The sequence below is a fragment of the Schistocerca americana genome, chromosome 3 (assembly GCF_021461395.2).
Source record: "Schistocerca americana isolate TAMUIC-IGC-003095 chromosome 3, iqSchAmer2.1, whole genome shotgun sequence".
NCBI lineage: Eukaryota > Metazoa > Arthropoda > Insecta > Orthoptera > Acrididae > Schistocerca > Schistocerca americana.
Genome location: NC_060121.1, coordinates 405,340,756 through 405,368,078, shown reverse-complemented (window position 1 = coordinate 405,368,078; position 27,323 = coordinate 405,340,756). Strand labels below are relative to the sequence as shown.

The window sequence follows — 27,323 nt, the reverse complement described above, 5'->3', positions numbered from 1 at the left end:
AGGATACCAATTCACCCTATTACTTCTCTCTCTTTTGCCCAAAAAACCCTATTTTTTCACATAATCTCCGTTCAATGCGACAGCCTTACGCCATCTCTCTGGGAAGGCCTGTATGCCCGCATCAATAACCTCCCCATTATTTACGTACTGCTTCCCACGGAGTTCATCGTTCATTGGATCAAACACACGGAAGTCGTTAGATGCGTGATCCAGGCTGCAAGATGGAGGAAGAAGACGATCCAACATAGTTTTGTGAGCTCTTCTCCGATGTGCAGACTTGTGCGACGCGTTGCGTTTTCGTGGAAAATGAGAAGTTCGTTTGCATCATCTACGTCCTATAATTACAGGATTCATAGCTTGCGCAACCTTACTGCGATGGTGACAGACGCCTCGCTCAACGACTCACCGTGCTCTTGTTCACTGCTAGCTCTCCATAGACTTTCTGCAAGACATATGAATATCTGTCATTCTCTGGTTTTCCATCAAAAGAAACTCAATAATAGCTCTCTGCTTGGAACGCACCTCCGTTACAGACGCCATTTTGAAAAAAAAATGGCTCTGAGCACTATGGTACTCAACTGCTGAGGTGTTTGTTTCTGATGGTGTTGGAGTCGCTGGAACCTTATACTGGGTGTAAACGAGAAATGTTTACAACGTCCCACAGCGATGCAGGCGATGTCGAGACGAACAAATCTATAGGACACTTGGAGCCTATCAAAGAACAACCACCTAATCTATAGAGCATGCGTACCGCGCGATGTTTTTGGCTAAATCACCCTTGATATTAAATCTCCCTGTTCCTGCACTTACACAACATAAAATCGATGTTTGTGTAAATTTTACCTCAAAATATTGTCAGTTCTACAGAATTTAAATAATTTTGTTTGCCTGGTCTTCTTTCTGGGAAACTACAGTTCTTGTAAGGGTTAAGTTCAGATACAAATGTAAAAGTAATTAGCTTTTGCATACGTTTACTGAAGCCTGGTTTCTTTCATTACCCCCATGGGAAAGTAAAAATTAATGTTAACGAAATAGTGCGAACATGCCGATGGCATAACAGAGCCAGAAGAATATTCAAAATCTCGAGAGGCGCGCATGTGCTGTAGTTTGGTGGTTTTTCTGGGCCAATTTGAGGTTATTTGCCTGCTCGATAGACCGCAGAGACCTGCATCAAAGTGTTTGTCTTGACTTCCTCTACGCCCCTGTGGTATGTTGTAAACCTTACCATATTAACATCTTATACAAGGAGATTAGTTCCGGGTCATGAAATATATAGGCGTAAGTATAGCGATACTGACCTTACGACTTATTTTAGAAGATAAGACCGAATAAGCGCAAACCCACAAATGTTTATTATTTGCAGATGTTGACAGTATTGACTGAAATACGCTCATCCGAATTGGAAATTAGAGAGAGCGAAAAGTTACCTACAACTTGTATATAAAAAAAGGACTGGATTTGTGAGAATCCGAGGGCATGAAAGAGTTAGCAATCTGTGTACCCACCAATAAATAAATGAAAGTAAGGAGAGCTACGAAAAGGGAATTAAAAATGAGGCAGGTGGAACAAAAACTTCAAGATTTGATACTGAAATTGTGATTCTGCCATAAACGGCATAGTTCATGTAAGAACAGTTGAATAAAACGGATAATGTTCTGAAAGAAGTTTATAACACGAACATAAATAAGAGAGGAAGTGGGAGAATCGAGTGAGGTGATGGTGAGGGAAATAGAATAGGTAATGAGACACTAAAGTAGTAGATAAGTTTTATTGTTTGAGCAGAAAAGTAACTGATGACGACCAAGTAAAGTGAATATAATACTGAAAAGACAAATATGTTAAGGAAGAATATAACTTGAAGTGTTGAATGTCTTTCCTGGGGCGTAGAGTTATGATGATGATGTGGCCTTGATGAAGGTCTCCATGCTAGTCTATCGTATGCAATCCCCTTCATCTCTGAATAACAACTGCAACCTACAGCCATTTGAACTTGTTTTTTGTATTCATGAATAGATCTCCATCTACAACCCCCGCGCCTCCCACCTACCCACAGACACACACATACACTTCCCTTCATTATTAAACTGACTATTCCATGATGTCTCAGACCGTATCCTATCGACTAATCTCTTCGTTTAGTCAATTTGCGACGTATTTTTTTCCTTAGTTCAATTCAGCATCTCCTCATTAGTTACTCTATCCATTCACATAATCTTCAGCCTTCTTCTGTAGCACCAGAACTGAAAAGCTTCTAGTCTCTTCTTATCTGAATCGCTCATTGTCGAGTTTTCACTTCCTCACAAGGCTGCACTCCACACAAATACCTTCAGAAAATACTTTCTAACAATTTTATAATATATGTTAACAAATTCTTTTTTTAGATTCTTTGGAAATAAAACGTGGTTGATGAACGCTAAAGACAGCAGTAGGGTAGCTTTTTAAAAGTCATATTACAGAAGAAAGCTGAGGTTTACATGCATATTTCGAATAATGAATGAGAAGGTACTAAATCGAATTGGGAAGAAAAGAGCTTCGCGGCACAACTTGACTAAAATAAGGTATAGGTAGATAGGGCACATCCCGACGCATCAAGAAATAGTTAATTTGGTAATGGATCGAACTCTTGGAGGTAAAATACTGCAGGGTGATGGCCGCTTTAATACAGTAAGTAGGTCAAACTGGGTGTGGCGCTGAGTTGTTACGCTCATATGAGGAGACTTGCACAAGATATACCACAGGGCAGAACTAGTCTTCCGGCTGATGACTTACAACGACAAAATTTTTATTGAGATGACGTTCAAATTCTACGACTTTAAAAAAGTAGCCATCGCTATCGGTCTTGTTTGATGCTGGTGCGAACGGCAAAGGTGGTAGGCGAAACTTTACTGTGAAAGATCAGCACTGGGAAAAGAGGCTTGGGAGAGAAGTTGAATAGTTGCATGGAGGTACGAAGTGTTGGATGCACAAGGGCAAGAGGCTCCCATTTTGTGGACGAATGATGTGTGAAAAGATTTTGGGCTTAAATCAGGAAAGTTGTAATATAAGGGAAATGTGCATTGTTCATGGGTAGAAACAAAGGATTTACGAAGGGTTGGAGCGGAAGCACAGGCGGAATTGGTTGAATTGCGTATGGAAATAAAGAGTATTTCGTGACCTGGAGTAGGATTTGATTTAAAAATTTTACTGTCAAAAAACTGAGAGGATATGAGATGCCCAATTGGTGGAATGGGTTGCGTCGATTTTAGAGGAATTCAATATCTACGTCTACGTCCGTAAGGGGCAGTCAAATGAAAATGAGACAGATGAAAAACAGTACAGTTATCTACATCTACGTGATTCCTTTGCTATTCAAAGTAAAGTGCCTGGCAGAGGGTTCAATGAACCACCTTCAAGCTGTCTCTCTACCGTTCCACTCTCGAACGGCACGCGGGAAAAAGGAGCACTTAAATTTTTCTGTGCGAGTCCTGATTTCTCTTATTTTATCGTGATGATCATTTCACCCTATGTAGGTGGGTGCCAACAGAATGTTTTCGCAATCGAAGGAGAAAACTGTTGATCGAAATTTCATGAGAAGATGCCGTCGCAACGAAAAACGCCTTTGTTTTAATGATTGCCACTCCAATTCACGTATCATGTCTGTGACACTATCTCCCCTATTTCGCGATAATACAAAACGAGCTGCCCTTCTTTGTACTTTTTCGATGTCATCCGTCAGTCCCACCTGATGCGGATCCCACACCGCACAGCAATACTCCAGAATAGGGCGGACAAGTGTGGCGTAAGCAGTCTCTTTAGTGGACCTGTTGCACCTTTTAAGTGTTCTGCCAGTGAATCGTAGTCTTTGGTTTGCTCTACCCACAATATTATCTATGTGATTGTTCCAATTTAGGTTATTTGTAACTGTAATCCCTAAGTATTTAGTTGAATTTTGTGTGACTTAACGCGTAATCGAGATGTAGCTGATTTCTTTTAGCACTCATGTCAATAACTTCACACTTTTCTTTATTCAGGGTCAACTGCCACTTTTCGCACCATACAGATATCCTATCCAAATCATTTTGCAATTCGTTTTGGTCATCTGATGACTTTACAAGACGGTAAATGACAGCATCATCTGCAAACAATCTAAGACGGCTACTCAGATTTTCTCCTATGTCGTTAATATATATCAGGAACAATAAATGAATTGTTTGTTATTTCACAAGTCATCGCCGTAACTATCAGTACATTATCCACTGTGAGTCAAGACGATTAATGCCTCCACGGGGGAACGTTTGCAGTTGCCTACGGGACTATGGTTGTACCCAGGCGCACACCTCTTCGCCCGATGTAAATCAACAGCCAGGGCTCCAAAAATATCAGATACCGGGAATTAATGGAGGATGTGTAAGGGCTTACCAGCGAAATTTCGGCAGTCTAGTCGAAACAACAGGCTCGCCAGCTACGGGAAAGTCGTGATGACATCTTTCTTTGACTGGAAGGGCCCGCTGCTCAGTGACTTTCTGGAACACGGCGCTGTAGTTAATATACAGCGAGGCGGTGCCGCTATGTATAAACTGAAGAGCGGCATGGAGTCCATACACCCAGGAACGTCGACGGGTGGCATCCTTCTGATGTAGGGTAATGCCCGGCCACATGTACCAGCAGCCAACGTTGTTTCGACTAGGCAGCAGCAGTTTCGCCGGGAAGCCGTTACACAACCTCCACACAGTTCCTATCTCTCTCCGCGTGATGAAGAAGGGCATTCGTGGTTGTCGATCTGCTTCAGGTGAAGATGTGCACGTCATGGTTCCGCAGGCAACCGTAAAATTTGCTCCATGAAGGCACTGACCGTCTTGTCTCTAAGTAGAGTAAAGATAAATGTATTAACAGTTGTGGCGATAGCTTTTCCAATAATAAACAGTTTACTTACTTTTTTCCATCTTCCTCGTCTCCATTTGGCTGTCCCTTATACATACATACTCTGCAAACCGCCAATACTAGTCATTCGCTTTCCTGTGCCACCCGCAAAATGAACGCGGGAAAGACTGTCTATACGCCTCTGTGCTACCCCTAATCACTCTTATCTTGAGTTCGCCGTTCTTAAACAGAATGTACGTTGGCGACAGTTAGCTGTCAGCTGCTAATGCCTGTTCTCTGAATTTTCTCAGTAGAGTTTCGCGAAAAGAACGTCGTCTTCCATCCAGGGGTTCCCATTTGCGTTCACGAAGCATCTCCGTAATCCTCGCGTGTTGATCGAACCTCTCGATAACAAATGTAGCAGCATGCCTCTGATTTGCTTCCATGTTTTCTTCTAATCCGTCATGGCACAGATTCCAAACACTCGAGCAATACTCAAGAATGCGTTCCACTAGTGTTCTACAAGCGTTCTCCTTTATATATGAGCTAAATTTTTCTAGAACTCTCCCTACAAAAAGAAATCGACCGTTTACCTTCACCACAACTGATCTATCGTGGTAATACCATTTCGTGCCGCTTGGTAACGTCATGCCTAGATATTTAATCCAGGGAGTGTGTCAAGCAGCACGCCACTAATACTGTACCACAATTTAACAGGATTTTTTTTCCTACTCATACGCATTACACCACATTTTTGTGTTTGGAGCAAGCTGTCATTCGTTTCATCAAACAGCTGTTTAAGTTATGCTGAACCTCCTACAGTCACTCAACGACGACACTTTGCAGAACATTACAGTTTAATCAGCAAACTGTCGCTTCGTCAGATCTTTCATGTGTGTAAGGAATAAGAGCACTACTATTGCGCTTCCCTGGGACATTCCTGATGATGTCCTCGTCCCTGATGAACACTTACCGTCCAGAACAACGAACTGGATGCTTCTACCTAAGAAGCATTCGAGCCACTCACATCTGAGAACCTGACGTTCGCTAACAGTCTGCAGCGTGGTACTGAGTGAAACGCTATCCGGAGATCCAGGAACATGGAATGTATCTATTGTCCTCCATTCATGGTTCGCAGGATATCGTGTGAGAAAATGGCAAGCTGAGTTTCGCATGAGCCATGCTTCCTAAGAGGGGCGTTCAGTAAGTAATGCAACACATTGTTTTCTGAAAGCAGGATGGTTATATTAAGGATACCAATTCACCCTATTACTTCTCTCTCTTTTGCCCAAAAAACCCTATTTTTTCACATAATCTCCGTTCAATGCGACAGCCTTACGCCATCTCTCTGGGAAGGCCTGTATGCCCGCATCAATAACCTCCCCATTATTTACGTACTGCTTCCCACGGAGTTCATCGTTCATTGGATCAAACACACGGAAGTCGTTAGATGCGTGATCCAGGCTGCAAGATGGAGGAAGAAGACGATCCAACATAGTTTTGTGAGCTCTTCTCCGATGTGCAGACTTGTGCGACGCGTTGCGTTTTCGTGGAAAATGAGAAGTTCGTTTGCATCATCTACGTCCTATAATTACAGGATTCATAGCTTGCGCAACCTTACTGCGATGGTGACAGACGCCTCGCTCAACGACTCACCGTGCTCTTGTTCACTGCTAGCTCTCCATAGACTTTCTGCAAGACATATGAATATCTGTCATTCTCTGGTTTTCCATCAAAAGAAACTCAATAATAGCTCTCTGCTTGGAACGCACCTCCGTTACAGACGCCATTTTGAAAAAAAAATGGCTCTGAGCACTATGGTACTCAACTGCTGAGGTCATTAGTCCCCTAGAACTTAGAACTAGTTAAACCTAACTAACCTAAGGACATCACAAACATCCATGCCCGAGGCAGGATTCGAACCTGCGACCGTAGCGGTCTTGCGGTTCCAGACTGCAGCGCCTTTAACCGCACGGCCACTTCGGCCGGCCGCCATTTTGAAAGCTACTTTTAGCGGCGCCACCTATCGGATCTTGATGAAACTATAGAGATTGAAACAGGAATATTCCACAATGTCAAAAAAAAAAAAAAAAAATCCGTACTTTTTCGACCAAAATTGGTCGAGAAAAAAGTGTTGCATTACTTACTGAACACCCCTCATAAACCCGTTATGATGTTCGACAAGGATCGAAACTGGGCTAACGAATTAAAATTTGGACCAAGGCTGGGACTTGAACCCAAGTGTAAGCTTAGGAAGCAGATGTGCTAATTACGGAACTGCCGTGGCGTTGTGCCTCACACGGCTGCACGGACTACACTAGTCAAATGCTCTCCCTTACACAACCTTTAATTCACGTCTTCAGCCCATTTCCTCCTTCTTAGAGCATCATCCCTTACACAACCCTTAATTCACGTCTTCAGCCCATTTTCCCCTTCTTAGATTGTCAGTATTTAATTAGGAAGGGCATTCGACTACGATTGTCACTGCAGCTGTGTGGGTTACACTGCCCCGGTGATATGGTGGTTAGCACATCTGCGTAGTATGCAGGTGACCTGGGTTCAATTCCCGGCCTTAGCACAAATTTTAATTCATTGCTTCAGTTTGTGTACTTATCGAAGATGAAGCTGACACTCAGATGTCTCCAGGAAAATGTAATTCCATCAAATGAAGTTTTTATATCTCAAAGAAATTTATTGATTTCGTACTTGGGATGAAGACTTTTGCAGGGAACAGTTGTTAAGGGATCAGTCAGGCGTGTGATGCTTGGAGTAGAGCTACGACAAGAGGAACTGCCAGAGTGGAGTGTATCCCGCGAGATACGAACCTCGGCGCGCGGCAGGGTGGAGTCGTCAGACAGCGCGGCAGCGGCAGCGGCTGCGGCGGAGGCGTCGGCTGTGGGAACGGAAAGCAGAGCGGCGGCGGCGGCGGCGGCGGTGGCGGCGCTGACCTGCGAGTATCCGCCGGCGGCGGCGCCCATGGCCGGCAGCATGGCAGCGTGGTGGCCGTGCGCGTGCGCATGCGCGTGAGCGTGCGCGTGCGCGTGGTGGCCGTGGTGGTGCGGCGAGTACAGCGCCGCCGCGCCGTGGTGCTCCGACACTGCAACACACGAACGCGCCCTACTCAGCCAAAGGTGTGCACACACTGAGAAGTCGTGCGATAGCGATACGCACATGCACAACTGGCGGTAGTATCACATACACAAGGTAAAAAAGGTTTCCGACGTCTTTATGGCTACACAACGGAAGTTAACAGATATCGAACGCGGAATAATAGTCGGAACCGAAAGCATGGGACATGCCCTTTCGGAAATCGGTAGAGAATTCGATATTCCGAGATCCACAGTGTCCAGAGTGTGCCGAGAATACCAAATTTCAGCCACACATGTTGCAGAAAGCTGTGCGCTAAAATGCTACTTTTTGGGGTCATATCTCTGGTTCTGTTGATCACAGAGATAAGGGGTCTAGTTTTTTTGGATAGCCCTTGGCCTAGAGACTATTTGTATAATTATCGGAACAATGGGCACACTGCAGCTATTCTACATTACAGGGTGGAAATTTAAACATCGTACACTTCCTACAGCCCAGACAAATTCTGCAAATCAGCCGTTTCTTTCGGATTTGGTGTGGTCTAGGGGGGCACGACGTTGTCTGCAGCGCCTCTCGTGGGCTCACGACCACAGACGACTGAAGAACCGTGGCTTTGTCAGATGAGTTCCGATTTAGCTGGTAAGAGTTGATGGTAGGGTTCGAGTGTAGCGCAGACCGCACCAAGCCATGGACTCAAGTTGCCAACAAGGCGCTGTTGAAGCTAGTGGTGACTCCATTATGAAGTTGGCTGTGTTTACATTGAATGGATTTGGCCCTCTGGTCCAATTAAAGCGGTCACTGGCTGGAAATGCTTATGTTCGGCTACTTGGAGACCATCTGCAGCCATTCATGGGCTTCATGTTCCCAATCAGCGATGGTATTTCTATGGATGACGCTGCGCCATGTCATCAGACCACAATTGTTCGCGATTGGTTTGAAGAACGTTCTGGACAGTTCGAACAAATGATTTGATCACCCAGATCACACGATAAATTGAATATAAGAATGCATTTGTCTCAGACTGCAATTAAATGATTTTCCGGATTTCTTGCCTTATCTTCGGATGTACGTGAAACGTATAACTCAGATCGATGAGTGGTATATTTATCTTAGGACGCTGTCTTGCTATCGTGGACTGTCCTGCAGTGGCATACACTGTCAAATCATAGACCCATTGCGTAACTAATAAAATGACACCCTCAATGGCTGTATTTTTTTTCTTTTCTTAGCTTTTACTCATACCAACTTAAAATCAAACATTTTCATTTTGTATTGTGTTTCTTATTCATTTTCCATGCATGTTTTCTACACGGTGGACCTGCCAGTTATGCACCATTTGTTGCTCGCCATGAGCAAATACAACTGTCAGATAAACTTGTAATAATTAGATAATAAAGAAATAAGCTAATCCAAAGGTCTGCGTTTACTTAATTGATCTTGTCTTTTACATTACATTAGGTGCTGAAAATAACCACCTTGTGCTTCAGTGCACTTCTGCCCAGCCATAATATGCTATATCACTTTGCGTAGCTCCGCCGTATCAATTCTCAAAATTTCATTATGAATATTGTCCTTCATGTCTTTTAATGTTATTGGGTTCTTTGCGTATAGTTTTCCCTTTAGACTGCCCCACAGACAAAACTCACAAGTGGTTAGGTCCGGCGAACGCGCCGGCCAAAGTCCTTTGCTGACAGTCCTTTCTTCTGTGGATCTTTGAATTTTTCAAAGATTCACATATACATAGCAGTGTTTACTGTTGCTTCAAAAAATGATCAAATGTGTGTGAATTCTTAAGGGACCAAACTGCTGAGGTCATCGGTCCCTAGACTTACACACTACTTAAACTAACTAAACCTAACTTACGCTAAGGACAACAGACACACCCATGCCCGAGGGAGAACTGGAACCTTCGGCGGGAAGGGCCGCACAATCCGTGACATGGCGCCTCTAACCACGCGGCCACTCCGCGCGGCTGTAGTTTCAAAACGTATGGGATCCACGATCCGACTTTCTGGCTTTTTTTCCTTCAGTTTTTAGACGTATCCCATTTTGTAGAGCTTCATCCCTATAAGGTGTAAAAACGTTAACAAGACCAACGCGAAACGTTCACTTGTTGCGACAATTTACGTGTCGACTTCTTTGGACTCTGGACCATTCGTGCTCGAATATCCGCGATGGCAGCATGTGGGTGAAGGAGCGGGGCTCGATTCTTTATTTTGTTTGTAACTCATCCCGTAGGATGCCATTATGTCACCAAATCCTGTCTACTGTTCTTGGTTGGTGTGGAAACGCCAGAAAACTCCTTTGCAAAAATGCCCCGCGTTTCTTTAAGTGAACCGATAGGCACATACGCCTCCACTGCTGCGATTCTTTCTTGAGGAAGATACGTCTCGCTGAAATATTTACTTCACAGGTCTTAACGAAGTCGCAACGGTTTTAGTACTGACAGTACAAAACGAAGTCGCAATAGCTTTGAAACAACGCATGACAACTGGCGGGAGACAATGAGCAACCTAGTACTCGGAGCCGGTTTCTCGTGCGGCCCCCAGTGTAATGTCCTCTGAATAGTTAAGTAGGTATTGCATTTCTGGGTGATTAAATTTTTTACTCATTTCCAAATGCTGCAGGTAAACCTTTTCCGATAACATTTTAAATTCATATTTCATCCACTGCAGCCGACCACTGAGGGTGTCACTTCGCGAGTGACGCTGTAGGCCGGGCCCCTGGTTTCACAGAGAACGTTACTGCACAACACTTGACAACAGCAAGACATTGTCGTAAAATCAAATAAGAGGGCTTTTTTCAACCTCCGATCGGGTACGAAATGGAAACCACAGAGAAGATAAAAGATTTTTATTTGGATCATTCAGCTACACGTCCCAGCTACTTCTCAATATATTCGGTGCTACGACTTAAGACAATTTTTGTAGCGTGGTACCAACTTTTTAAAACTCTCGTCACAGCAGGCAGCCGCCCGTGCTTTCTGCCAGTGCTCGTTACTGATCTGCAACTGTCTGTGCTAAAATGCTGTCCTAATGGCCAGAGGTTCATGTGAACGAAGAGATGAAAATCCGAGGGAGCCATATTCTGGCTGTATGGTGAGTGAGCAAACACTTCCCTTCGAAAGCGTTGCAGGAGCGCGTTCGCTGCACCTGCAGTGTGCCGCCGAGAACTGTCATGAAGAAGGAAACGCATAACAGTTACGTTATGTGGACTGCATGAAATCAGGTGAAACCCCTCAGCAGGACTTCACACTTCGCGGGAGATACTATTGTTCTACGTAACTTTACGTGATGAGATAAACGGGGATACTAGAGACACCGCACAACATATCTGCGCAAAGTTTCACTGGACTTTCCACTGTGGTTTTAATTTCGCGGTCTATCGGAGGTTTAAAAAAAAACCAATTGCCTTCTTGCCACACGTCCATTTGACGCATATGTACCAGGTACATCACAAGAAGAGGCTAGATGCCTCAAAACCGATCATGTTAAAACAAAATTAAAGATCCATTTAATACTAGTCTGAGGCAAATTCATTCTTAATCTCAGCACGTGAGATAATAATTTTGGTTTTCGGACTAGACATTGTGGCAATAGAAAAAAAGCAGAAATTACCGATGGTTCTCTAACACAATTGAAAATACATAGAGATGATTATGCAGTTCATCCATTCCTGACCCTTCCGTAGCAGTTATTAATCTGCCACACTTTCTCTCATTAAAGGCTACCAGTTTCGGAAAATGGTTCTTCAATTTTCAGCTAACTGACACTGCACAATTGAAGCCACTTATTGTAGGGTAAGTTATTAGCTTCCAGTTACATGGAACATGGCACGAGGAAGAGCTATACTAGATCATAACCAGACATATTGCCTTCAAAAACTGTAACTCCAACCTCTCCCGACAACGAAGCTACTGACATTATACAGTTAATGTACATGGCTTCATAATGCTCTTCTGGCTACCACGATCCATAAAACTGCAGGCTGTTACCCTATCCTATGCCGTGTGGCTGTAATTTTACGAGCTGAAATGCTTGAAGGTCGGAGATTAATCCTACGAAACCGGTAGCCTTTAATAAAGGAAAGTGAGGACGAAGCGAATTTTATTTCTTGGGATTACAGATGTGGTACTGCGATATGAAGGCATTGTAGGAATGTGATCATGTTCACAGTACGCGATGAAAATGAAACTATGTCGGCTGTGGTGGGGCCGTGAGGAAGTGCAAAAGTTAGCTGATTGGGAGAAAGGGGAAGAAGTCATCAGCTGGCTTGTCAGCAGAATAAGGGAACTGAGACAAAATTTTATAGCCTAGTAAAGCGGCATGCCTGACTGTGCTCCATGCAGAATGAACTGTGACGTTATCCTGACCCAGCAGCGTCCGCTTGGCCATTTTCCTGCAGTGCGTCGTCTTGAAAATCCCCTTCGTCCCTCATTTCGGTAGTGAGATACTGTATCAAATGAAACTACATGATTTCAGAGACCTTTTAAAGCTTCAAACATCTATAATAGCTCGTGGTCTCGCGGTAGCGTTCTCACTTCCCCAGCACGGGGTCCCGGGTTCGATTCCCGTCGGGGTCATGGATTTTCACCTGGGCGTTGTTGTGTCGTCTTCATCATCATCATCAAGGCAACGGCAAACAACCTCCACTAGGACCTTGCCTAGTAAGGCGGTGCGGGTCTCCCGCATCGTTCCCCTACGCTCTGTCAAGAAGCACGGGACTTCATTTCCATTTCCAAAATCTATACATGCAGACTGAAGCGACGAATGAAACTTCGTATCAAGGCTGGGATTCGAACTCTGGTCTCCTGCTAATTAGGCGGACGAGCCAACAACTACGTCACCATGGCACAGTGGGTTTGCACAACTGTATCGACTACCCTAGTACGCTTGCCTGCATATGTGGAGTGACCATTAATAACACCGACAAATTGCAGGGACGGATTCCCAACTGTAAATGGGGGAGAAAGGGACCTATGAACATGTGTCCAGAAATGGACGGTGTCGGTGCAACGACAAAAAATCATCCCAGAATACAGTACAGCGCTGTATCGCATCCACGTCACAAGAGATGATGAAAGTGGCCTCCATGTGATGCAATGGACGATTTTACACGTTGCATCATAAACTGCCTCTCTCTTTCGCACGTTCCTGTCTCTCTCTAAACAGCGTCACAGGCGTCGTTCCAGTTCTGGTAACGGTTGCTTCGTCGGTAATGAGCACTGGTGACAGAAATCCCGTAATTTTGATGGTCTGGTGCAGAAACCATCGACAAAACCCTTCCCGTAGAGGGAAACCCGCTGCTGATAATCTTTGTACTCGTTGCAGGTAATAGGGGTAGCAGCGGTTGTCATGCAGGATATACATAACCGTACTTTGGCTTACACTATGATGGCGAGCCACTTGTCTGTAGATTGCACTAGGGTTCGTCTCAATATCCTGTAGAACCCAGTCCTCCAAATCTGGTGTATGCACAGTCCACCGCCTCCTTGCACGTTCGGCTGCATGAAAGGACACATGATTACACAAATGCCCAAAAAGGGCTTGAAATGTTGTGTGCTGTGGTCTCAAAGGGTACTTGTTTTGATGTAACTGTGCTGCCTCCTGACCATTTCCATCTGCTTGGCATTACACAAATATCATCTCGGCTTGTTCCCGACATGAATACCCGACCACTCTGCTGCTTACAGTACGCTGCGTCACTCACACAGCCTGCAACACCCGAGGAGCACACGGTACGTGGTCAGAGGAACTACCATTGGCCAGCGCCGTCTACCGTAGTAACAAAGCATTTCCCGACACATGTTCATAAGACGTTTTATCCTCCAATTCCAGTCAGGAATCAGCCTCTGAATTTTGCCGGTTTTATTAATGTTGACGTTGTATGTATCACAGCCACCCGGGTTGGCCGAGCGGTTCTAGGCGCTACAGTCTGGAACCGCGCGACCGCTACGGTCGCAGGTTGAATCCTGCCTCGGGCATGGATACGTGTGATGTCCTTAGGTTAGTTAGGTTTAAGTAGTTCTGAGTTCTAGGGGACTGATGACCTCAGAAGTTAAGTACCATAGTGCTCAGAGCGATTCGAAACATTTTTTTTGTATGAATCACAGACTTTTGAGACTTGAAAAGATATCTGGAGTCAGATAATTTCATTTAATTAAAGCACCTGTGCCTGGGTTTCACGTAGGATCCTCCGGGTTGTTAGATGCTGAGACTTTCTTCCAATACAGATGAGAGCCTCTGCAACGTCTTTTGAGTTTAGCTTGAATACCAGGTGGTATGAGACGTGTGTGGCATTCGGACTGAGGAGGGAGGCATGTTAGGGTAGTGCGTGCACTTGCATAAAGCCACTGTGACAGGGTGACGTAGTGGTTAACGTATCTGTCTACTGACCAGGAGACCCAGCATCGAATCCCGACCTTGGTACGAATTTTCATTCGTCGCCTCAGTCAGCACATATACAGTAAGATTCTGTGTCGGTGTGCCTCTTATGTTCATAATATGTTACCACCACCACACCACATCAGTTCCTTCAGCCTCTTCCCTCCCTCTCCCACCCCTCCCCCCCCCCCCCCCACACACACAAATTAAAAATACATTTAACACCTCCTTGTCCACTCATAGTTAAGTCTTCTTGTTCGACTACGGTGTTTCCACCTCTTGCGTTGCTCCTTTGCCTGGGGTCACTTTTTGCGCCAGCACTCGTTCGTGGCGACCAGGAGGCTAAAGACGTCATCTGATTGGCCTGACACAGCTGCAACATTTCCGGTTCTGTCTCGGTTCGGCGGACTCTTTTAATAGACGTGAACAATAGGAAAACCCAGCGGCGGCTTCTTTTGTCATGTTCATAATATCGTGCAAGATGATGACAACCAATATGATTGATTTACACTTTTTTATTCTTCGAGTACGACTTCTCTTGCGATTCCTCGTTATTCACAGGAGACTGTTTGTCGCCGCTGAGCTGAGAAGAAAGAGCAGCCTAGAGACGCGGAAAAGGCGCGCTTTCTCGGGCTTGCAGTGCCCGCTGCCCGTAATTAGACGGAATTAATTTGCGAGCTGGGGCTCCTTTCTCCCGTGCCGACTGGTGGGGCAGGCAACCAAAGCTCTCACATCTCTGCGTGTGATCTGAGCTAATGTTGCAGCGTGAATATCTCCCGAGTGTTCTGAACATTGGATACAAGCAGGAGAGATTATTTTATCTTCTTTTTGGATTGTCATATATGTTTCCGGGACAGGATCAATTGAATATCACATCAAAGCCAAGATCACGAACGGACGTGACATCCGTTTAGGTGCGACGAGTGTAGGGACGGAAATTGACTCTGGGCACATTTAAGGAACCACATCAGCATTTGAATCAAGCAATGTAAAGCAACAGCGGGAAGCCGAATTTAGAATAAGGCTCAAGCAAAAGATAGAACGTAATGGCTACAAATGAATGTGCATTGGAACAGCCTGACGCAGTCTTCGGTTGGATAAGAAAAATTGCTTACTAGAACTGATGTTACCTGTTTCGCTAATTCGTGATATCCACAGCGAGATAATGACAGCTGGAATACCGACTGTCCTTTTTTTCCCTCTACATATTTCTAAATCTCGGTAGATGGAAGGGATTTCCTTGACAAAACTACTATCGCAGTAGTCACATAGAGTGGGTTACAGAAGCCATAGAAATCTTCCAAGTTAAACCGATTTCCTCCTACGTTATGAATCCAGCGCAATCCATAGAAGAAAAATCCCAAACTCCTTTTACTTAGTATTGATAACATCCTGAAGACGACACAGGCAGGGAAGCATCAGTATGCTTTTCAAACGACACTGAAAAGAACGCTTCTTTGGCACATGTTTCACTAATAAATTATATGTGCGACCTAGGACTCTATTATCTAGCGTAACTTTCAATGGCCTATACAGTGCGCTTATAAGCCGAAACCTCTATCGAAAAATAATTAATTAATGAAATAAAAGGCAAAAAAGTCACGTTTTTAACACAATAATGTTTCACGATATACCCACATTGAAATCAACAGGAATTATAAAACCAGATTGTTCACATATGAAATATTTCAAACAGAACCAGATATACCCTTTCGTGTACTACTGTGTTACTCATGAAATGCCGAAATTTTTTAGCCAAAACCAGAACCAAAGTGAACGATTAAATTCTAGGACTGGTCAAAATATTTCGGAGCGCAACGATTTGTTGAGCACGAGGCATTCAGTCCCTTACGCTGGTCTTGTCTATACTAGCGTAGTTCTTGAAAATACTATTACTGTAGTATTTACAATAACTTAATTTGTCCATACGCCGTGTCAGGCTGTATCATTGGTGCGACCAGGCGAAACTCATTTCATGCGGTCATGTTTGTGTGTTCTTCGCTTGTTCTAGAAGAATGTTCATCATACCAGGACGTATGAAATATCAGTTAACTTTATTACATAAATGACTAAAAGATCTACTTAACTTTGGTACACTTCTTTGCCACAGGAGTACAGAATAATTTACAACTGTAATAGACTAGCAAAGCACCACTTGATGCACTAATTAACTAACTGTTCTCTTGAGGTACTAACAAACAAACTTTGATGACCCGTTCTAGAAGATGATGCTGAATGCTTCAGATCAAGTTACGAAGTGGGGGAGCTATGGCATGCTCAACACTATATTGACCTCAACGTGAGGTCGCTGCTATGCTGGGAGGCGAGGTGTGATTTCCAGGAGCTCTATAATACCTCGTTGCGGACTGCAGCGAGCCTTCGCTAAAGCCTGTGGTATCGATTCGCGTTGCCAAATTTGGTATGGCAAAGCGATCTCCGTGCGATACCACAGTCATCCTCTGCCAATGACGTCACTGGATGTGGTACGGAGGGTCGTGGATTTGCACACTGCTGCCCGGCCGTTGTCAACTTGCGCTAAATAGTACAGTGTTGATCGAAAAAAAGGCTTCGTTCCGTAGTTCGTAATTAACGCATCAGTTAGAAGCTCAGGCACAGAGCAAGGTCGCGAAGTGGTTAAGACTCATGACTCGCATCCGGGAGGATGTTCGGCCAACCAGATTTCAAATTTCCGTTGTTTCCCTCAATAGCTTACTGCAAATTCCGAGTTGTTTCCTTTGAAAAGGGCACTGTGAACATTCTTTCCTTCCCCAATTCGATCTTCTGCTCCATTTATGTCGAAAAACCCTAATCTTCCTTTTTTTGAAAGTGGAATGTTCATTGTGCTGTCTACACAAACACATATTATGAAAATTATTTTAAAATTCGAGGTCGAGGACATTTTTGCTGTATCAAGCGCTAAAATTTCCTCCCATTTCATTTACGAATTGATCGTGGGAAGAACTACTGCTTGTTTGCCCTCAGTCCTGTCATTAACTGTTCGTCATATTTCGAGTGTTTCCCTCAACTAACTAAACGAATGATGTATCTTGCACAATGAAAAATTCGATAGCTCCATCGAGATCCATCTTTCACACATTTTGAGTTAGCTGCAGGGGATGTTCACACTTTCACTAACACATGACAAGTAGCACTATATGGAACACCACCAGTGTCATACTCGCACTATGTGGAAATGGGGCTTCTGATACGTTGAAAAGGGTGTGCAGTCCTCACAAGCGTCGTTATATCATCGAGTGTCTGTTGCATATTTGCCAATGCACAACTTACACAGACCTCCGGAAACCTTATGTGAGAACATCGATACTATAGATAAAATTTGTTGCAGAGTATCAACCCGAAACCACATTTAGGTCGTACTAGGTGAACATGTAGATCGACCAATTGTCTGCGCTCCCTTCATCTGCATACAATAGGTATCACGGTATAATTTTGGATAAGCCGCACCAGTTAAAGAGGTCAGTTTTCTTTAAGACTTTCATTAACAGATGAATGGATCCTAGTTCCCTTTTATGTACTACAGAGACTCAGAAGAAACTAGACTGCTCGCATTACTAAGGCTATTTTCATGGTATATCAGTGCGCAGCTGTTTTTTCACTTTGTACTGTGGAGAAGTGGCAGCGAACGATGAGTTTATTACAAGCCTGGTTTGTTATCCGTCGGAAAATGTCATTTAGGAGGCCTGATGCAAAAGGAGCGACATTGGTGTTGCAAATTTGTGTACCTAAGAAGTAAGTTCAGTACCATTTTTGTCCTCCACTGCTCAAACTACTTCTACTGCTCGTTTGCTTAGGGCTGAGCAGCGTAGCGCAAGAACACGTAACTGACAGACCACTGTCAATTAACTTTAGATTTTGCTGAAAAATATCAGAGCACAGTTCAAGGACCGTAATAAAGTTGCCTTTTGTCCACCACAAAGGCAAGATGTCGTCGTCATTAATTTGTGTTCTATCTTCAGAATTATAGATCGGCCACCAGTGTTTGGTCATTTTACATCCTTTCTTAAGTATGGTGTGAGTCAGCTCCCTCTACCGATGTCGTTTTATGCACCCCGCAATATAACATCTGGCCTTCAAAAACCGCGCGCAAGTTTTTCTTATTCTATCGATTGCTACGCGCAAACTATTATTCCTAAAGAAGAAGTGAACATCGCTTTTACTGAAGGAAATTTAATGTAGTTCAATTTTGTAGTGGGGAGTATTTTCGCTGGAAGCTCCGGTTTTCGAATTATCCAAGGAAAACGTACAAAAGTGACCTTCAAACGCACATCAACCCCCACACTTTCACCAGTTAGGATTTCCAGTTTGTTTTTCGAGACACTCCTTCCCACCACTATACAAAAATTTCCGGCTACCCAAACTATTCCCTAATTCGACCCTTTTTCGTCTCCACTGATTGGGCTATTACGTCACCTGCATAGTCAGCTACTTTCTTACTCCGCCTGAACAGGCCATGAAGGCCAAACGGAACCGACCGGCCGCCGTATCATCCTCAGCCCACAGACGTCACTGGATGCGAATATGGAGGGCATGTTGTCAGCACACCGCTCTCCCGGCCGTATGTCAGTTTACGAGACTGGAGCCGCTACTTCTCAAACAAGTAGCTCCTCAGTTTGCCTCAAAAGGGCTGAGTGCACCCCGTTTACTAACAGCGCTCGGCAGACCGGATGGTCACCTATCCAATTGCTGGCCCAGCCCGACAGCGCTTAACTTAGGTGATCTGACGGGAACTGGTGTTACCACTGCGGCAAGGCCGTTGGCCAGCTATTTCATTAACATTGTTAATTTAAACGAGCTCATGGAGATAATGGAAGAAAAACGAATTGTGTAAACGTTACGTAAAAATTAATTACGTGGCAATTCGATTCAGACTTAACCCTTACTAACACAGTAGTTTCTTAGTCAGAAGACCCGACGAATACAATTATGTAATTGTTTATTTTATGCTGTTAAAATTCACAAAACTGTTAGGTTAAGTTTTTACAAACGTCAGTTTTACAATATTTAAGTGCTCGACTAAGCCGTTGGCGTAATAAGGCCAGTCAACAAAAACCAAGAAGTGCAAATGTGGGAAATAATTCGTGCATTGGAAAATTTTTGTGCAGTGATACGAGGGAACAACACACTAGAAATCCTGATAGGTGGGGGCTGAGTTTGAGTGTGGGCGTTTGTTTGAAAGTCACTTCTGTGCGTTTTTCTTGAGTAAGATTACGGCCTCCATCGACAGCGTATCCCAATATAAAATTTAACTAAATTAAATTTCTTAGAAAAGGTTCCGCTCATTTTTTTTGTAGGACTCATAGTTTGTCCGTAGCGAGCGAGGGAATATGAAAATCTCGCACGTGGTTTCTGAAGGGCGGATATGCAATTGCGGTGTGCATAAAACGATATTGTTTGTGTCAGCTGAATCACTCTGCATACCTCGATCATGATGTGGCGTTTATCGATGTGCATGTGCTCTTTTTAATGATAGACTATGGGACAATTCTCAGAAACGGCGTTTGTACAGTAGTAGTACAACACAAAATTAATTGTATTGATAGAGAATTCTGCTGTAATACTGCGAAGCAGGAATGCAAAATAAAGATTTTGGTAGCTGCATGTTGATATTTTAATTACTAGCTGTTCTACACAGATGGTTCATTTACGAAGGCACAGTGATGCTCTCTAGCCAGTTTAGAGCGTCGCAGACTCACTTTCAGTGTTAATACAAGCAGTTAGAGTCTATAAGGGACGTGGAACATTTCTTTCGGGAGCTGCTGGACTGGGGAATTGGTGTTATTAGAGTGGGGACGATGAATTTAGTCGGCGTCGCTGACTCATAGCACGGCGGGCTGAGTACAGAGACGCCACCTCTACAACTACGTCGGCGCCTGTTCAGTGGGACGAGGCAGTCGCACAGCTACTGTGGCTGCGGTCTCGACGCGGAATCGTTTAGCGTCCCGTCCCACGCCGTGCCGGCTGAGGTTTGCGTCACCCATTGGCAAATTACCGGGCGCGGAATGCACGGCCGACGTCTGCTGCGTGGTTTTCTGTTCCCCGTAAGCGGCACACTAGGCTGCCAGCCTGTGGTTAAACAGCAGGATACCGTTTCGGCAGATTAGAGTGCGCTCGCCTGTCAGCTTTCACGTGCTGCAGGCGGACTCGGCTCATTCCGGCAGGCACGACCTTGCTCACGCAGTACACCCGGGCGTACTACACAGGAGCGTGCAAATACCTTGCTCACTGACGTTACCCATTAGGAATATTTTCATAATCACCATCTTCTGACCAAGTATGACGAGTCCATGCTACATCGAACTGCCGCACTACGTCGGTCAAAGGATCTCCTACACGATATTAAGAGGTATCCCACGACTTGTGTCACTTCAGTGTAACAATTTGTTGTGCCATAAGAATTCAGTCGGTTCAGACTATTCTGTATTTTGTCTTAATAAAAATTTTGCGTTACCACCAGATAGAGGTTTGTAATAAAATAGAAGGGAAAGAATTTCCTCGGAGAGTGATTATGGAAATCGAGTGTGTTTTGTATCACACTGGCGGTACAGTTCGTACTTCAGTCTGCCATGAAATCCCAGTTAGTGGTACGGCCGTTTTCGCCGGAGTGTGTTTCCTGTGGAGCCATTACCAGAGAGCCGCGAGCTGGCGATAGCCGAGTTGTGTAAGCGTGGCGTGGCTCCTGAGGACGGCGAGCGGCGGCCATCGGACCAGGTGGCGGGCTCCGAGCCAGATGGCCTGCTCGGCGATAAATCACCAGCACTCCCACTGCCGGCGCTTAATTAAATATCGGGGGAACCCGTAGCCACGTCACGCTACATCTACTCGTGACTGAGAACCGAACAGCAAGCCTGGCTGAGTTTAGTGTTAGTAATAGCTGAACCCCTCCCCCTAAACTGCCCTCCTAGAAACCGTGACCAGGTAACTAGCTGCAACTTTCCATATGATCCCTGCCACTACATACAATACCAAAACATGTGTGAGAAACAATCAAATTAATTTGACTTGACTTCGAAATTTCGTAAGCAGATTTTCATAAGAAATACAAATTTTCTTTTAAACGTATTTTTACAGTGCATTTTCTTCAGCTGTACCTCGTCTGAATTTATTTGGAACCACCTAAGACACTAGAAGAACGCTGAAATATTTCCTTCCATAAAACAATTAGATTCCTTTCCGTATGAGTGTCCATCAATGAGGACATATTTGCAGGCTGAAGTCTCTAACAGAATCGTTAAAAATATTCCTCTCCAGGACACGAGTGATAACACCGTCCATACTTACAGTTTAAGTGCTTCCACATTCCCTGTACCAAACAGGATTCCATTCTTTTCCAGCTCTTATCCTTTTTCTTACCATAGCTGTCACTATGAAAATCTATCCTGTTCTTCCTACTCTGAGGCCTGAAAGCAAAGCATAGGCTCATAGCAACTGGTTGCTAACCAAAAGGTCGCAAGTCTGGCTGTGGGGCTACCACATTTCCGCTTCCAGACCAGTCTTATACTTTCTGTTGGGCCTTTGCAAGTTCCTTATCATACTGCAAGGCAGCAGAAGAAGGTAGTTCATCACGGTTAGGACGCATAGTCGTCTTGCGCCTTCAAAACTCTTGACTGTATTCTGGACGTATGTGAAGTATGTTAGCGGCATGAAACAATCAATGCCTTCTCTGCGCGATAACAATGGAGATACTATCGAAGACAGTGGTGCCAAAGCAGAGTTACTAAACCCAGTCTTCCGAAATGCCTTCACAAAAGAAGACGAAGTAAATATTCCAGAATTCGAGTCGAGAACAGCTGCCAACATGAGTAACGTAGAAGTAAATATCCTCGGAGTAGTGAAGCAACTTAAATCACTTAATAAAAGTAAGTCTTCTGGTCCAGACTGTATACCAATTAGGTTCCTTTCGGAGTATGCTGATGCATTAGCTCCATACTTAACAACATATACAACCGTTCGCTCAACGAAAGATCCGTACCCAAAGACTGGAAAGTTACACAGGTCACACCAACATTCAAGAAAGGTAGTAGGAGTAATCCACTAAATTACAGGCCCATATCGTTAACGTCGATGTGCAGCAGGATTTTAGAACATATATTGTGTTTGAACGTAATGAATTACCTCGAAGAAAAGGGTCTATTGACATACAGTCAACACGGGTTTAGAAAACATCGTTCCTGTGAAACACAACTAGCTCTTTATTCACATGAAGTGTTGAGTGCTATTGACAAGAGATTTAAGATCGATTCCGTATTTCTGGATTTCCGGAAGGCTTTTGACGGTGTACCACACAAGCGGCTCGTAGTGAAATTGCGTGCTTATGGAACATCGTCTCAGTTATGTGACTGGATCTGTGATTTCTTGTCAGAGAGGTCACAGTTCGTTGTAATTGACGGAAAGTCATCGAGTGAAACAGAAGTGATTTCTGGCGCTCTCCAAGGTATTATTATAGGCCTTTTGCTGTTCCTTATCTAGCCGCGCGGGATTAGCCGAGCGGTCTAGGGCGCTGCAGTCATAGACTGTGCGGCTGGTCCCGGCCGAGGTTCGAGTCCTCCCTCCGGCATGGGTGTGTATGTTTGTTCTTAGAATAATTTAGGTTAAGTAGTGTGTAAGTTTAGGGACTGATGACCTTAGCAGTTAAGTCCCATAAGACTTCACACACATTTGAACATATTTTGGTTCCGTATCTATACAAACGATTTGGGAGACAATTTGAGCAGCCGTCTTCGGTTGTTTGCAGATGACGCTGTCGTTTATCGAGTAATAAAGTCATCAGAAGATCAAAGCAAACTGCAAAACGATTTAGAAGAAATATCAGAATGGTGTGAAAAGTGGCAGTGGACCTTAAATAACGAAATGTGTGGGGTCATCCACATGAGTGCTAAAAGGAACGCGTTAAAATTCGGTTACACGATAAATCAGTCTAATCTAAAAGCCGTAAATTCAACTAAATACCTAGGTATTTCATTTACGAACAATTTAAATTGGAGGAACACACAGAAAATGTTGTGGGGAAGGCTAACCAAAGACTGCGTTTCATTGGCAGGACACTTAGAAAATGTAACAGACCTACTAAGGAGACTGCCTACACTACACTTGTCCGTCCTCTTTCAGGATACTGTTGCGCGGTGTGGGATCCTTACCGTATAGGACTGACTGGGTACATCGAAAAAGTTCAAAGAAAGGCAGCACGTTTTGTATTATCGCGAAACATGGGAGAGAGTGTCACAGAAATGATACAGGATTTGGGATGGACATCATTATAAGAAAGGCGTTTTTCGTTGAGATGGAATCTTCTCACGAAACTCCAATCACCAACTTTCTCCTTCGAATGCGAAAATATTTTGTTGACACCGACGTACATAGGGAGGAACGATCACAAAGATAAAATAAGGGAAATCAGAGCACGTACGGAAAGATATAGGTGTTCATTCTTCCCGCACGCTATACGAGATTGGAATAATAGAGAATTGTGAAGGTGGTTCGATGAACCCTCTGCCAGGCACTTAAATGTGATTTGCAGAATATCCATGTAGATGTAGATGTAGATGTATGTGTAGATGTAGATGTATTCACCTGTAACCCTCGCACGAGATCCTTATTAGCTACTAACAAGCGAGCCAGCTGGACCAAGATTTTTTCGGGATGTGTTACTCCTCTATCATTAAAGCCTGGTTTCCTCATGTGGAGTCCAGGCTCAGAGGTAGGAGAGATGTAAGAAGATCAGTAAAAAGATGGATATGCCGTAAAAGGATGCTATGCCTGATAGTGAGTAGAAAGAAGAAGAAGGTCTTACAGTATTAGTGGGAAAAATTGCCTTGATCACCTGGACTAAATCTACCGCTTTAGCTCGAGGGCGCCAACGCACGCTTGTTCGGTGACACTCTACTTGACTATACCCTGTTCGTTCTCCTGGTACAGGAAAAAATTTTCATGGAAAATATTATGGCCTGAAAATGCAGCAGTAATGGTTACGTTAATTTCAAATTCTCTCCGCAGTGCCTGGAAGACAACCAAGGGGTTTGTCAACAACTTAAACGGAAAGGCTTTCCTTCAGCGCGCGCAATGCCAGCTCACCTTCGCGAAGTTTGAGAGGTATATCATACGTATACCTGTTTAGTGTTGATGACGGCAAGCAGTACGTTAGAAATTTAGTGGTATATTTGTGTTGAACAAAATTCATTGACATTAAGGTTTTCTGAGTGTGGCACCGCGTCATAATGTAAAAAAAAAAAAAAATAGACTGGAGAAACCAACGTTCCGGTCACGATTACAGTGGCCTTCATCTGGGTTGCCTACACCTGGAAGAAGGACACTGTAACCGCGGCCAAAACGTTGGTTTCTCCAGTATAGTGTTATACGTTATGATGCAGTACAATACCCAGGAAACTTTTACGTCAAGTCACTCTGGTCGTGGAAGCCTACGTAGTTATAAATGCACTGATATGAATTGAATAGATCGGAAATACGAAATAACATGAAATGATCTCAGTAAAAATCGTTCAGGTATGCAGAAGCAGAGTGAGAACCTGATGCCAACGTCAGCGAGGCTAAATTTTTTAGTTCGTCGCAGAGCAGCGCTCAAATAGTGCAATGGTTAAGGTGACTGCTCGCAAAAAGCAGGGAATGCGGGTGCGAGTCCCCTCCTGCATACATTTTCAATGGTCTCTACATATTCGTCGTAAGTTTGATTTCCTGGTGACTAAGAGATAACAGAAGGATCAAACCTGTTACCAGCGTACAGTATGCTTCTATCATAGCAACAAGGAAGAGTCTGAGGTCAGCGTCCACGGCGTCACATTAGTTTCATTTCACAAGACACTACGGTGAAGACACCAGCGTAAAGTCTGGTGATTATGAATGGCACGCCACCGTTTCTCCTCTTCATGAGACCTAACAATACTGACGAAAATTTATTTCATCATGAGGATTCAAACTGCTACGAATCGAACGCCACGACACGGAGGTTAGAGAGGGTTCTGCACGGTGGAAACACCATGGCTGCTGTATGAAAAAATATTTTTTTAGACTAGTGTCGCTCTAGTCGTAATTTTGTCGATGTGTTAAACGTCTATGTAGCCTCAAGGTGTATATCTGGCAGTTGTACTAACATTTAACTCGTTGATTAGTTAGAACGAAGCTGTTGACCTTCTGAATGGCAGCTGAGTTTATAAAATAAATAAGTGGAAGATGATAACCATAACGAAGTTAAACCTAAAACTTCGCTTAAATACCTTGCGGGTGCATTACGAAGTGATTCAAAATTGGGTGAACAAGTGAAATCGGTAGATAGCGAGCAGATGACTCAGATTTGTTGGTAGGATTCTCATAACGTGCATCCAGTAATGAAGAAAGGTACCATTGTTCTTGATAAAGGATTTTGTCAACATCATTTTTCAAGAACAACGGTACCTCTCTTCCATTGACGACCATTCCAAAGATCGTCTCTGGAAGAAAGGTACCGTTGTTCTTGAAAAATCGTGTTGAGAAAATTGTAAGCACTTGAAGTTAAAAGAACCCAATCGGGTGCTATTCTTCAGTGACAGTATCGTGCTAGATTGTTTAGCTAAAAGCTGACTGGAGGAGGTTTTACACAGCGAAACGTATTTGGCGAGGCTTATTACACGGAAAATAATTCATACTGTTTCAGTCACTGTGTTTACGTCGAGTTCAAAATGGTTCAAATGGCTCTGAGCACTATGGGACTTAACATCTGTGGTCATCAGTCCCCTAGAACTTAGAACTACTTAAACCTAACTAACGTAAGGACTAACCTAACTAACCTGTCCGAGGCAGGATTCGAACCTGCGACCGTAGCGGTCACACGGTTCCAGACAGAAGCGCCTAGAACCGCACAGCCACATCGGCCAGCTAACGTCGAGTTCCCAAAGCGGATTTCGTAAATGTACACAATATCGTTTCTGGCTGGTTATATAACCACTCTAAAATCGATTCCTGAAATCCATTTCTAGCTGCCGGTTTTCCACTTCCACAATCGATTTTCGCTCCCATATAAACGCACAACCGATTTTGAAACGTGCTTGGGCTGTCAGCTCACGTCTTGTTTTCAAAATATTCGCCTAACGGACGGAGAGAGTTACTGTGCTGTAAAGGAGAAGCAGAAATATTAGACTAAGCATGAAGCTGTCTATCTCTAATATTTAAATGAAGAGAAACAGCGATTGTACTAACTTAAGTTCGAGTCGTTCCTCGGGCATGGGCGTGTGTGTGTTGTCCGTAGCATAAGTTAGTTTAATTTACATTAAGTAGTGTGTAAGCCTAGGCACCGATAACCTCAGCAGTTTGGTCCCATAGGTACTTACCACAATTGTTTTGAGATATACAATCGTGGGAGTAGAATGCTCGCAGTCTTCTTCAACAGAAGGTTTTCTAAATTGACCCTACAGGGTTTCGCGAGAACTTCTTTCTAGGATTTTCATTTAAGTTCCCCGAGCACTTCTGTCACACATTCCTGTGGACATCTGTCAATCTGCTCGATGTTTACCTTTTGAGCCCCATTCGACGGCGAACCACAAACAAGTGTCACTCCCCGAGACGCTTTTAGTACTGAATCCAGAATATCGGTGCAAAACCTGTCGATCAGGAACGTTACACCACCACTTCTCTTCCTATAGCCGACCAAATACTGGCGGTGAAAATTTCTTGTTCTAAGAAGATTAGAGGCGGCTAGCTATAAGCCAAGGACCACAGCACAAGCGTAAGTTAGAGGCAAGCAGACGAGAGACGTACCTGGAGGCGGCGCGGTGGTGGAGGCGGCGAAGGAGTCCGGGGGCAGCAGGTACTGCGGCGCGGGGTAGCCGGCCGGCAGGGCGTACCCCGCCGCGCTGCTCGACAGCTGCTTCCGCAGGCGCGCGCGCCGGTTGCTGAACCACACCTGCGACACACACACAGCACCGGCATCACTACCTACCCACTAGCGCTGAAGTCCTTCTGCTACTTGAGGGAGTCCTCACTCATAGTGCAGGAACAGATGACGTCACA

General features: G+C 44.2%; 1 protein-coding gene and 1 long non-coding RNA gene across 3 annotated transcripts in view; both read right to left on the bottom strand.

The window, feature by feature from the left end:
• LOC124607071 overlaps positions 1–7,869 on the bottom strand; it is a 54,979-nt gene extending 47,110 nt beyond the window's left edge. The window contains exon 1 of one of the 2 annotated variants that reach the window (XR_006978767.1): positions 7,788–7,869. This is a non-coding gene — a long non-coding RNA (uncharacterized LOC124607071). Of the gene's footprint in view, positions 1–7,664; positions 7,754–7,787 lie in introns of those variants that run through there. The other variant, XR_006978766.1, reaches the window with a different exon arrangement.
• Positions 7,870–7,871: 2 nt separating this feature from the next.
• The window catches only part of LOC124606116 (protein gooseberry-neuro-like), a gene marked incomplete at its 3' end in the record, with an annotated part of 141,136 nt that continues 121,684 nt past the window's right edge, over positions 7,872–27,323 (bottom strand). The window contains exons 5-6 of the mRNA XM_047138080.1: positions 27,072–27,216; positions 7,872–7,936 (exon numbers count right to left, since the gene is read on the bottom strand). Coding sequence (XP_046994036.1) covers positions 7,872–7,936; positions 27,072–27,216 — 210 coding nt within the window. The remainder of the gene's footprint in view (positions 7,937–27,071; positions 27,217–27,323) is intronic.